Here is a 13,412-nt window from a genome sequence, read left to right as displayed (position 1 = left end):
CCATCAGTTTATGGACAATGTTGATACGTACAGTTCCAGAATCAGTGCGGTTTCCTGGCGCGTTTCGTGCACCGCATGTAGTCGAACGATGTGTTGTGAGTTGGCGCACAGCATCAGCACCGCGATTTCGTGGTTGATCTCCTTGGCGCAGCACTGGCCGCGGCGCCGTCGGCGCAGGAACTTGGCCGCATAGTTGACGCCGGTTTTCTTGTCGACCGCTCGCCGAACGATGCCGTACTTTCCTCTGCGGGAGATAAGAGAAGAAACATTGCGTTAGAAGATGGGTTGTGGATCTTTCATGAGATAAGGCAGTACCCTCTGGGAATAGAAGAGCATCCATCAGATTTATACAAAGTAATAAAGCGTCAACTAGCAATTACCCAAAAAGAACAAAAAATTAGGTTTTTGTAGTAATATAAAAGAACATAAAATAAAAGAAAGGAAGTTGGTCGTTCGTAGCGACATTCTTTTTTAATTCCAAGTCAAAAAATGCTTTCCATCTCCGAGCTTCGTAGGCTTTAAATAACAAAAAAAAAAAAAAGAAAAATCGATGCATTTTTTTAGAAGAGAATTGAGAAAATCTATATAGGGGAACTGTTCCGATCTCCATCTCACTGTACATATATCCAATCCATCTCATCGCTAAACAAAGAAATACGGGACCAAATTCTTCGCTTCTTTTTGTCAACATGCGTGCTCACTGCTGAAAAAAATCACAAAAATAATAAATAAACCAAATTCCTTTCCATTACTTTGTTTTTTATGGGATGGAAATAGGAGCTATGAGATGAAGTGGCAAACCGTTCCCCTACATAAAAATGAATTTCTGTCTGTCTGACCCGTCTGACCCTCATAGGCTCGAAAACTACTGAGCCGATCGGCGTGAAAATTTGTACGCAGCGCCGTAGCGTGCGGTTGGCCGGGTTGGCCCCCGCCAAGGGCGCCAAACCTCAGGGGGGGCGCCGAAATGAAGAATTTCAGTATGAGAAACAGAACAGTTTTATTAGTTACAAGGTCAATTAATAACAAACCGACTACAAAATCCAAAGGTCTATGGTAAGGATATTTTGAATGGTCTGGAGCAAACAAAGAATATTTCTTTTAACCCAAATAGACATGTTGAACTATATCGGTATTAGTTTTGACCATTATTTCAGTACTTTGAGACTTCCGGAACCGGAATTTCATATTAAAAAAAATGTTTTTTTTTGGATCGGAGTACTACAGTATCGACCAGATTTTGTCACTCCCCGATTTTGTCACGTTTTCGACCCGATTTTGTCACCCCAAAAAATTTACGGCATTGAATTTACTATGAATAACTTTTCAGTATCTGCGAAGGATTTTGTAAGCATTTTTGACAAAAAATAACGAGTACGGTTCACGCATTTTGCCTTTCCAAGGCAAAAGCTGATTCATATTTGTAAAATAAATTAAAAAGTTGAAATTTTTTTCGATTTTGTCACATGCCCCATTTTATCACCCCAAAATTCACCTGGGGGTGCCAAAATCGGGATAATACTGTATTTCCATTATTAGACAACTATCACCATTCAGAGGACCAAATTCTGCATGGTCCTTTTGCTCTGATAACGTATACCGGATTAAATTAGATTTAAAATAAATTTGATCGTTTCATTCAGAAAAACTTTGCGCAAGAAAAAAAGTTCCTGTATCCGTGTACCAGAAAACACACACCACGGACACCATGACTTCCAGAACATTCCCGAAACCGTAACTCAAAATGCAACGGGATCTTGTAGGTTCACGAATTTATGAACGCTATTTTGCGAGCATGTAGTCCGAAAAACGATTAATATGGCCTGTGGCATTTCCGATTCCAGCAATCCAGAAACTTAGAGGTTCGAGTTCAATGGAGAAAAGGCGAAACTGTTGAATATACGATGGATAGTGAAAATGTAACCTGCTAGGGTAAATGTACGATTTTGTATCTTTAGGTTTAGAGGAAGCGCTCACCAATATCTGTTCATATTTATCAAATAACAAGTTTTATAAAACGGAGATCACACAATTTCATACATGGAAATCTTATTTATTAAACAGATATTTTAAAAAGGCTTTAGTTGATGATAAATGGTTGAAAATTTCATCTTTCTGAAAAGATAATATTCTTTATTTTGGACAGCGCAACATATTTTGGACTCCCAAATGTATACACTTTGGACACACCCGCCCCCACCATTTAGTTTATTCCCAGTCAGATTTTCAATTCACGCCGGTCAACTAGTTAAGCTAAAGTGTTGTGATGGTTCAACCATAGATGCATAGATGTTCACTGGTTCTCACAGCAGATCTGAATCTTTATTTATTGATCGGCTTGAACTGAAACAAAGTTTATACAGTCAATATATAGAACTAACTCTGAAGTAACGACTTACAATTATCAGTGATTCTATTCGCTTATTTGCCTGGTTTCTAACCTTCTTATTTCTGATACAATATAATACAATTTTACAATCAAACTATTTGACTACTTGCTCAAAGGCTTTCACTTCAATCCTTCTCCTTTCTTTCTTCTCTAACGTCATTTGCCTGTTTCTAGGGTAACTAGAACTTGCTGCGCGCCAACATAAAGCAAATTCTTATCTTTCCATTGACATTATTCAATTAGCAGATTCGCGTTTAAATTTACAATTTCGTCACGAACTTATTATGTAAGGCTTGCCTTCCAAACTGATTTTAGAGAAATTTCATCTAAATATGGTTAGTTTGCCACAGGAAACTAGTCGAACAAATGCAGAACAGTCTTGTTTACTTGAAATAAATTGGCTTAACAGTGGCATTGATTTAAGTTCAGAAAACGATAAAATGTCGCAAGGAGGGGTCCAAAATATGTAAGGATCCAAATCAAGTTCTTTAAATACCTTACGTTGGTTATCATTTCTCAGGGCTCTCGTAGATTAGCAAAATATATCCGCAATGCAAACAGCATGCAATGTTGTGGCCCTTCTACTTCCGTTGGCGATTTCGACCACTTCAAGTTGGATTTTATTGACCAACGAAGTTGGATTTTTCTTGGTCCGAAGTCCGATAACGATTTCGCTTATCGATCAGTCCACTTCAGAGAAGGATTTTTTGACACAATCATTTAAACTTTTGAATGATACGATTTTCAAATCCCCTTTCTCCGTGAAGTACTTTAAAGTACGTCAGTTCCTTCAGTTGAGTGCAAGAAACAGCCTTTATGGACCGTATGACATGAAAATAATCATAAGTTAAGAATTCTCAGCAATTTTAATGATCATCAAGCCCGTTCTGTACATTTTATTGATTCAATGCGAAGCTCCAAAAATGCCCAAGACTCTGTGAAATTCCTTAGATATTTTGCCATATTTAGTAAATATTGAAACAATTTCAATTTTCAAGAGCATACCGCAGAATACTGCTTAGTATTTGAAGCATCTTTTTCAAGCATTCACAGAACTTTTTAATCTTATTTATAGGTGAAATTCGAAGAGAGGGGCGCCCAAAAAAGACTTCGCCAAGGGCGTCGGGAATCCACGCTACGGCTCTGTTTGTACGCAGGGGTTTTTGGGGCTGGCGAAGGTTCTTAAAATGGTTCGAGACCCCCTCGAGGCCCTCCTCTAAAAGGGGAGGGGCTCCCATACAAATTAAACACAAATTTCTACATAACTCGAGATTTAATCAAGGAAATGAAACCAAACTTGGCATGTGGAAAAAAGAGGTTATGACGTTTGCTTTGTTGAACTAAATCAAATCGCAGAGCTAACATTAAAAAAACAAATTGTAAATACAAAATAAATGTTGGTGCTAATTAATTGTTGGTGTAATTAATTTTGGGCGAGACGCAGTTCTACGAGTCAGAAATCCGAGTAGATTCCATCAAGTGATTTTAGAAGAAATTTTTAGGATTACGAATAGTGTTCTGAGATATAGAAATTCGTATTAATAGAACCATAGATTGATCCTTATGGAGTCACTGAACATCGATAGACACGTTTAACAGAACTTTTTGGAAATGGAATCTGGATTTCTAAAATTAAATCAGCAGAGCAGCATGCCTAACGTTGCCATGCTAGATCAAGAAGTCAAGACCGCCATTCCACGTTTGACTGAGCTGATTTCTCATCAGCAGCAGCATATTTCCGCCCTTCAACGGACCAACGGAACGACTGACGGAGCTGAGAAAATCATCTAGTCTTTGGCCTGGAGTGGAATGCAGCAGTTTCACTTCGACACGGTGTAACAAGTACGCTTTATGAATGGTTTCTCTCATTGTAAATATTATTAGTTAGTTTTCGATATTTCACGTTCCTATATTTTCAATCGATTTTTTTATAAATCCTAAAATTTGTCCACCGCACAGGAATCACATGCTTCCTATAGTTGCAACTGGCATACGCCAGCGTAAATAAGTCCACAACTCAGTTACAAGCGCCGGGATCAAAATAATTCTCGATCCCGGTCAAGCACAAAACTGCGATTCCGATTCAGGATGCAATGATCTTTCCCGTTCGGCTTAGCCCGCTCCTTCTGGACTTGGGAAGAGAGCAGACTACCCCAGTCTTTTTGATACAGACGCCAAAAAGATAGGTCATCGTATTATTTAAGGATTCGAATACGCAAACTTTAAATTACCCAATTGAAGGTCACAAATTAGAGGTATCTGAGGACATTTCCTAGCCTTGATAATCCACTTCGTATCGAATTGTGGAAGAGGCAAAATTGGTCGACAACTTGTCCCGCGTCGTAGTGTGATTTGTGAGATAGTGATTCCGTGAAAATTCTGATCAGGTTTAGCTAAATAATATGTCTTTTCCCTTAGTAGCTAGTTCCACCATTGGAACCACGCCACCGAACAACAGCAACCGACATCTCTACTGTTCGAGAGGAAGACCAAACGCACGTGTCGTGTTTGCGCGTAAGTCCGCGAATCTTGTGGAGCGTGACTAACATCTCACCATCGAATCACCCCGGTGATTGTTTCTGGGCCGAAGTAGTGCGTAAACAGCTACGGCACCGGCGCGTGTCCACCCAAACCTTCTCGAATCCGGACGTAAATCCTTGGTGGTGACGAGTAGGTGACGAGTAAGTACCAAGAAAGCATGCTTTGTAATCGTTGTGTCGTCCATACGCATGTGAACGGTACAATAGATAGTCGTCTCGTAACTATTATCAATGAATGGAGTGTTACGTAATCCATTGTCGAGAGACGTTCGATAACAGCAAGCCATTTAACTGCAATCCTTTGTAACTGCAATTCGATATAGTTGCAACAGTTTAGCAGTTTATCAGACAGCTGAACTTCAAATCGATGATAGCTGCATTACGCTGCCCAATCAGATGCACTTCTATTGCATCTCACGTCGACAACCGTTTGAGGTCTAAAATCCGTTGCAGCTATCGAACGGCATTCGCTAACTGAAACGTAAACGTTTTGCAGTTATCTAACTACTAGTGTATTGTCCATAAGAAATTGTTGAGAAATTCCATTGACTGAAAGCAAAATACTAACAGGAACATGTCGTTTGACCGAAATGGTCGTTTGACAGAATGGCCGAAAATGTCATTTGGCCCAAATTTCAATTACTGAACGGATAATATGGTCAAAAATGTCCACTAGTTTGGCCAAATGACATTTACGGCGAAATGGGATTTTTGTCAAATTCAACAAAGTATCGTAACCTCTCTACTTCATATGTCGATACTGGCCTTTAAGCCAAAAGTCATCTAACAAAAGATATTTTAGTTACTAGATAAAGATAAAGATTTGTTCTGCTGTCCGGAACATGTTGGGTACCAAGCTGTCAAATCGTATGGATTTTCCTTCTTTGACATTTAGCTCCCCTATCCTTGCCAGCAAAAGATGTTCCGGACAGCGACGACAGCGACAATCTTTATCTAGTAACTAAAATGTCTTTTCATCTAACCAAAACACATTAAGCCGAATTGGACGTATATCCGGAACTGTTATCAGGTCAAAAATAGTTTGTCTGAAAATGCAGTTTGGCCGAAAGCTTTTTTTTTATCTTTATTAAAGTGATTTTTTAATTTGAAATTAAGTTCATCACTAGTTTCTCAATATCAAGAGAAGTAGGGCTTATAGAGAGCTGTGGCGTGTTGTGTAGGTGATTACAATTATGCAGGGTATATATCCCGCGGAATGCGGCCGGGAATGTGGGACAGTGTTAGATTTATTTATTTTCTTCACTAGTTAGATACCGCTTAAGATAATCGCGGAGACTGTCCATCGAATGTTGGTAATGAAGGTGATATAGATACGGTCGATAAAAGTTTTATTTGATTTTGAGTCCTTTGGTGTAGTTTCAGCTAATGATGATGCTTGGTTGGAGTAGGGTGGTTTTGGTGACTGCTATACTGCCGTTCTACGCATAACTGTCCCATGTACATAGGAAATCCCAGCAAACATGGGACAAATATGTGTATGACGGCAGTATAATAGTGAGGTGTTTATTTGGATTTCTTGTTTTCTTGATATCATTCCGTCGGATCTGCTACAGGTTTCAATCCGTCTTCCAGGGTCACTATCTTCGTTTGTGCTCAGTTCGCCGCCAGAATCGATGGAAGAGATCCCGCCTTATCGAGCATGATGGGACGTACGGTGGGATGATCTCGATTGTAGCTTGCTTAATGATGGATCGTTTCTTGTATATGCAATGTGGAAAGCAGGCAAAAAACAAATCTTGACGATTTTCTGAATGTGGAGCTGATTGGAGTTTGGTTGAAGGGGGTTAGCGGCTACTTTTTTGTTTGAGTTTTTTCAGCTGTTGTGCTTGTGCGGTATCTGCGGGGGAAATATTTGATAGGGAGCGTTTTGCGAGCGTAGCTGATGTTTGTGGTGGAGGATTATTCCTTTGGGCTTTTGGTACTAGTTTTGGTGCACTGTCCTTGGCAAATAAGGCACACCGGTGCTTCTGGTCGATATAGGGTGGCTGGTCGGCGTGGGGGTCAGATCCACATCGCTTGCAGAACCGGATTCATTCGAATCAGTACATATACCTTCTAGGGGACCGTTGTTTGGGATGTTCTCGATTGTGGTTTTCCGAATCGTTTTAGGGTTTTTAGTGACATACCTAGTTCGCGGGCATAACCGAGCGTAGAAAATTATTCAATTGAGCTCGTGGGCAAATTAATTTGCTCCGCTTGTTTTGCAACTATTGCTTTGAGTTCAGCAATCAAGCTGGCTTTGTCTGGCACGGTAGGTTGACTATTCGTAGAGAGCATCACACGCAGATTAGCAATCTCGGCGTCCTTTTGCTTCGCCACAAGGTTGAGATTTTCTAAGGTATTGCATCGTTCGTAATTTCTGGAAGGAACGACATTGGCGAAAGCGTAGTTGCTGTTACGGGCCTCCTCCTTACGGTTCTTTGGATCTCATTTTCCATTTGATAAACGGAGCACCTTCGTTCTGATATCGAGTGTTCGCCGGACCGGCAACGGGAGCAGAATTTTTCGACGATCCTCAGCAACTTGGTGCGAGCCGGAGCATTTACCACAGATGGCTTCTTTTGCTTTGCAGCGTTTAGCCGTATGGCCGAATTGAAGCACTGCATGGGCGACGGGTAGTACGGTCTAGTCCGACATCAAATGTAACCGAAGTCGATGAAATTCGGCATCGTTGTTCCTCTGCAGGTGATGATAATTGTTCGCGTATTTTCTCTTGATTCTCCGTTCTTCCGTGTTATTCGTCTAACCTCTTTTACTCCCTGCTCTTTTAGCTCATCCAGCAACTCTGCATCAATCATGGAGACAACGTCCCTGCAGCTTACGACGCATCGAGTGGTGTTTAAGCTCGGGTGCTCAATAATCTTCACAGGAGTCCCATCGATTAACGACGTCATCGAAAGTAACGCCTTAACTTGCAGTATGTTGCGAGCATGCTTCAGAGCATAAGACGTCCCTTGGGCTTCAGGAAACGCCCCTTCGATATTGCCGTGGACCTGCTGCTGCACTGATTTTCGGAGAGTGAAAGGAGTCTTGGGTAGCGAGCCACTTACCGCTACTAGCCGGAGGATGTGTAACGAGCCGTGCATATTGTCCCTATTCATATACGGAGGGAGTGTCGGACCTGTGTGGCTGCCGTCAATTAACCGCGATCCACCGGGTGGTGGATCATTCCACCAAGGGGAACCGTCCTCATTCATTGCTGACGGGGTGGCAGTTGTTGCGATACGCTCAGAGCACCGAAAGAACGGTTTCTCACACTGGCCGAAAGCTACATTCGACCTAACTGGTAATTTGGCCGAAGAAATCGTTAGACCGAATAGATCACTTGACCGAAAATGCCGTTTGGTCACACCAAAAAATATGAATATTACAGGTGACGTATGTGAATAAAATGACACAAAACCACATGACATAAACTGAATCGCATAATTTTCAATGCTAGATGATTGAAAATTACATGTCATGGAACCCAAACACAGCACCCGATGCGATGCACCTAACGCTCTAGCAGTCGATGACTTGATGCAGTGAAATACTTGTTCAGTGTAAATCGTGGAACATGCTTTACTTCGAACACCCCTCTTTCAAGAGACGAAGACAGCTGAGTGGTAACGTGTTAGGCTCTCACTCAGCGGGCTTATGTTCGAATCTCGTTCTAATCCTTCCATTTTTTTGTCAATAAAGTTGTGATGTAAAATTAAAGTATCATCTAATTTTACGTCAAAAGTGACGCTTCCTGAGACCGGAAAACCAAACCCATTCCCCTGAATGGTCTCAGGCCGGGCAAACCTGCAAACTGCTGTTCTTATAGGAGTGGAGCTTAAGCCATTCAACTACGAACGGGAAGCTCAACAGGCTGGCGAGATATACCGGATGGAGCAGGCAGTTTTTTTCTGGTGCGCCCGCTACGAACACGTTTTCAGGAACATTAATTGGGCCTTGACGACGCAGCAAAGGTTCGGCTGCTCATACACATATGTCAGCAGTGTACTTCCCAAGCTCGACAAAACGATTTCTAAGCTCACGTATCATTGCCTGCATTACTTCAAGAATGCAACAGACGATTTCACGTCGTATTCTGGGGTGGTAAATAAGCATTGTAAAGCATTTCAACTTTCAAAGCTTTCTAGCGATCGATTCGAGGCCATTCATCTGTGGACTTGAAGTATCCCGAGCCACAAATATCCGTGCCCGGTTTATTTTCAAACTTGAAGTAGACGAGGCAGCGACCGCGAAAGAAGAAAATGTCAGGAAGATGAATTTGGAAAATCTTGTGGAAGAATGTCGTGAATCTCAGGCAGGACGCTCAAATTATCGAGTGCAAGGATAGCCGTTGTGTTATCGCAATCAGAGCTTCCAATAATCGATTGTTTTTGGTGGAGCCCATCGTCTTCTTGGTCACCTTATTCCTAAACATATTCATATTCGGATCTGCACTGTTAATATTCAAATCAATATGAAGGGCCAGTGAATATTTATTTACATTTTAAAAACTAATACATTTCCGTGAAACTGATCACATTTATTATTTCAATCATGTTCAATTGAGAGGCACTTTTAGCGACGACCGTCGATATAATCAAAGCTAATTATATTTTTTCAGTTGTAATTAAATGAGTGAGTGTATGAAGAAGAAAACTGAGAACGTCATTCTATGATTTGAATATTCATGCGACGTTTGTTAAAACTCGGGCTGAAGTTGTTTCTTTGGTGAATATTTTGTGCTTTGATCGCAAGATTCCGAAAACGTCTTGTCGGAAGTACGGCGTGCCTCACTACACCCGTGACTGTCCGTTCATCAACCACAATTGCACTAAGTATTTTCGTTAGAAACATAACGGTACGAAACGCTACATAAAGCGATAAAGTCTTTGGCAATTTTGAAAATAAAACCCAATTAAATCCCTTTAGAGATACTTTTGGAATCGCTTCAGGGAATCGTTCAGAATCCCTTCGGTGATTCATTCGGAATCCCTTCGGGGATTCGTTCGGAATCCCTTCGGGCATTCGTTCGGAATCCCTTCGGGGATTCGTTGAGAATCCCTTCGGGGATTCGTTGAGAATCCCTTCGGGGATTCGTTGAGAATCCCTTCGGGGATTCGTTGAGAATCCCTTCGGGGATTCGTTGAGAATCCCTTCGGGGATTCGTTGAGAATCCCTTCGGGGATTCGTTGAGAATCCCTTCGGGGATTCGTTGAGAATCCTTCGAGTTCGTTCGGAATCTCGTCGGGGATTCGTTCGGAATCCCGTCGAGGATTCGTTCGGAATCCCGTCGAGGATTCGTTCGGAATCCCGTCGAGGATTCGTTCGGAATCCCGTCGGGAATTCGTTCGGAATCCCGTCGGGAATTCGTTCGGAATCCCGTCGGGAATGCGTTCGGAATCCTTCGGGGATCTCGTTCGGAATCCTTCGAGTTCGTTAGGAATCCTTCGAGTTCGTTCAGGAATCCCTTCGAGTTCGTTCGGAATCCTTCGAGGATTTGTTCGGAATCCCTCCGAGGATTCGTTCAGAATCCTTCGAGTTCGTTCGGAATCCTTCGAGGATTCGTTCGGAATCCTTCGAGGATTCGTTCGGAATCCTTCGGGGATTCGTTCGGAATCCTTCGAGGTTCGTTCGGAATCCCTTCGAGGATTCGTTCGGAATCCTTCGAGTTCGTTCGGAATCCTTCGGGGATTCGTTCGGAATCCTTCGGGGATTCGTTCGGAATCCCTTCGGGATTCGTTCGGAATCCTTCGGGGATTCGTTCGGAATCCTTCGGGGATTCGTTCGGAATCCTTCGAGATTCGTTCGGAATCCTTCGAGTTCGTTCAGGAATCCTTTCGAGGATTCGTTCGGAATCCTTCGAGTTCGTTCAGGAATCCTTCGGGGATTCGTTCGGAATCCTTCGGGATTCGTTCGGAATCCTTCGAGGATTCGTTCGGAATCCCTTCGAGTTCGTTCGGAATCCCTTCGAGTTCGTTCGGAATCCTTCGAGTTCGTTCGGAATCCTTCGGGATTCGTTCGGAATCCTTCGAGGATTCGTTCGGAATCCTTCGATTCGTTCGGAATCCTTCGGGGATTCGTTCGGAATCCTTCGGGGATTCGTTCGGAATCCCTTCGGGGATTCGTTCGGAATCCTTCGGGGTTCGTTCGAATCCTTCGGGGAGTTCGTTCGGAATCCTTCGAGATTCGTTCGGAATCCCTTCGAGTTCGTTCGGAATCCTTCGGGGATTCGTTCGGAATCCTTCGGGGATTCGTTCGGAATCCCTTCGGGGATTCGTTCGGAATCCTTCGAGATTCGTTCGAAATCCTTCGAGGATTCGTTCGAAATCCTTCGGGTTCGTTCGAAATCCTTCGAGATCTCGTTCGGAATCCCTTCGGGGATTCGTTCGCAATCCCCTCGGGCATTCGTTCGCAATCCCTTCGGAGATTTGTTCGGAATCCATTCGGAGATTCGCCCGGAATCCCTTCGAGATTCGTTCAGAATCCTTCGGGGATTCGTTCGGAATCCTTCGAGATTCGTTCGGAATCCTTCGAGTTCGTTCGGAATCCTTCGGGATTCGTTCGGAATCCTTCGGGGATTCGTTCGGAATCCTTCGAATTCGTTCGGAATCCTTCGGGGATTCGTTCGGAATCCTTCGGGATTCGTTCGGAATCCTTCGAGTTCGTTCGGAATCCTTCGGGGATTCGTTCGGAATCCTTCGGGATTCTGTTCGGAATCCTTCGGGGATTCGTTCGGAATCCTTCAGATTCGTTCGGAATCCTTCGGGATTCGTTCGGAACCTTCGGGGATTCGTTCGGAATCCTTCGGGGATTCGTTCGGAATCCTTCGGGGATTCGTTCGGGATCCCTTCGGGATTCGTTCGGAGTCCCTTCGATTCGTTCGGAATCCCTTCGGGATCTGTTCAGGAATCCTTCGGGGATTCATTCGGAATCCCTTCGGGGATTCATTCGGAATCCCTTTGGGGATTCGTTAGGAATCCTTCGGGGATTCGTTCGGAATCCTTCGGGGAATCGTTCGGAATCCCTTCGGGGATTCTGTTCGGAATCCTTCGGGAATTGTTCGGAGTCCCCTCGAGGATTCGTTCAGGATCCTTTGGGGATTCGTTCGGAATCCCTTCGGGGATCTGTTCGGAATCCTTCGGGGATTCGTTCGGAATCCCTTCGGGGATTCGTTCGGAATCCTTCGGGATTCTGTTCGGAATCTCTTCGAGTTCGTTCGGAATCCCTTCGTTTCGTTCAGGAATCCCTTCGGGGATTCGTTCGGAATCCTTCGGGGATTCGTTCGGAATCCCTTCGGGATTCGTTCTGAATCCCTTCGGGGATCTGTTCGGAATCCTTCGGGATTCGTTCGAATCCTTCGGGATTCGTTCGGAATCCCTTCGAGTTCGTTCGGAATCCTTCGAAGTTCGTTCGGAATCCTTCGGGGATTCGTTCGGAATCCTTCGGGATTCGTTCGGAATCCTTCGGGGATTCGTTCGGAATCCCTTCGGGGATTCGTTCGGAATCCTTCGGGGATTCGTTCGGAATCCTTCGAGGATTCGTTCGGAACCTTCGAGGATTCGTTCGGAATCCCTTCGATTCGTTCGTAATCCTTCGTGGATTCGTTCGGCATCCCTTCGGGGATTCGTTCGCAATCCCTTCAGGATTCGTTCGGAATCTCTTCAGGATTCGTTCGGAATCCGTTCGGGATTCTGTTCGGAATCCCTTCGGGGATTCGTTCGGAATCCCTTCGGGGATTCGTTCGGAATCCCTTCGGGGATTCGTTCGGAATCCCTTCGGGGATTCGTTCGGAATCCCTTCGGGGATTCGTTCGGAATCCCTTCGGGGATTCGTTCGGAATCCCTTCGGGGATTCATTCGGAATCCCTTCGGGGATTCTTTCAGAATCCCTTCAAGGATTCGTTCAGTGTCCATTCGGATGATTGTTCGGATTTCTTTCGGGAATTTCTCCACAATTCCTTCGGAGATTCTTCCACGATCCTTTCCGTCCCTACCTGTGAACAATACAATGCCTTTAAATAGTGTGTGTTGGCCTTCATTAGAACTCGGAGGTTCTGACCGATATTTTTGCTTTTTTATCATCTTTTCCAACGCATCAAAGGGCTCATCTCTACGTCTTCTTAGCAACTGTCGCCCACTCTTCGGTGAATGATAATCGCCCACCTTCAACGAGACGTCTACACATGTCTACTGGAAATGATTCCGTCATTGTAGGGTCAGAGACGAGCATTATCTTCCCTCTGCCGTATACATCTTAACGAGGACGACAGACTGTTTGGCTGCTTAGCCACCGTTAAATTCGGTGAGTGAAAAGAAGATCTAAAACTACTTCCCGAATTTCAGTGCTAACAAGGTCCAATGGCTTCCTACTATTTTTAATGACCCTGTGGCTCAAGGAGCCTATAAGAGACCTTTTACACTCATCCTGCTGGCTCCGTTGGCTGTACCAGTAAATTGGAGTTTCGGTCGCTCCTCTTCTGG

The 13,412-nt window shown here is 43.7% G+C and overlaps 1 protein-coding gene across 3 annotated transcripts in view; it reads right to left on the bottom strand.

Annotated features, from left to right (window-relative positions):
• Nucleotides 1–13,412, bottom strand: part of LOC134207664 (death-associated protein kinase related) — a 469,439-nt gene that overhangs the window by 1,944 nt on the left and 454,083 nt on the right. For all 3 annotated transcript variants that reach the window (XM_062683445.1, XM_062683446.1, XM_062683447.1), the window contains exon 3: nucleotides 32–244. In XM_062683445.1, the coding sequence (XP_062539429.1) occupies nucleotides 32–244 (213 nt within the window). The remainder of the gene's footprint in view (nucleotides 1–31; nucleotides 245–13,412) is intronic.

The sequence above is a fragment of the Armigeres subalbatus genome, chromosome 1 (assembly GCF_024139115.2).
Source record: "Armigeres subalbatus isolate Guangzhou_Male chromosome 1, GZ_Asu_2, whole genome shotgun sequence".
NCBI lineage: Eukaryota > Metazoa > Arthropoda > Insecta > Diptera > Culicidae > Armigeres > Armigeres subalbatus.
This window is presented reverse-complemented; position numbering and strand designations above follow the sequence as displayed.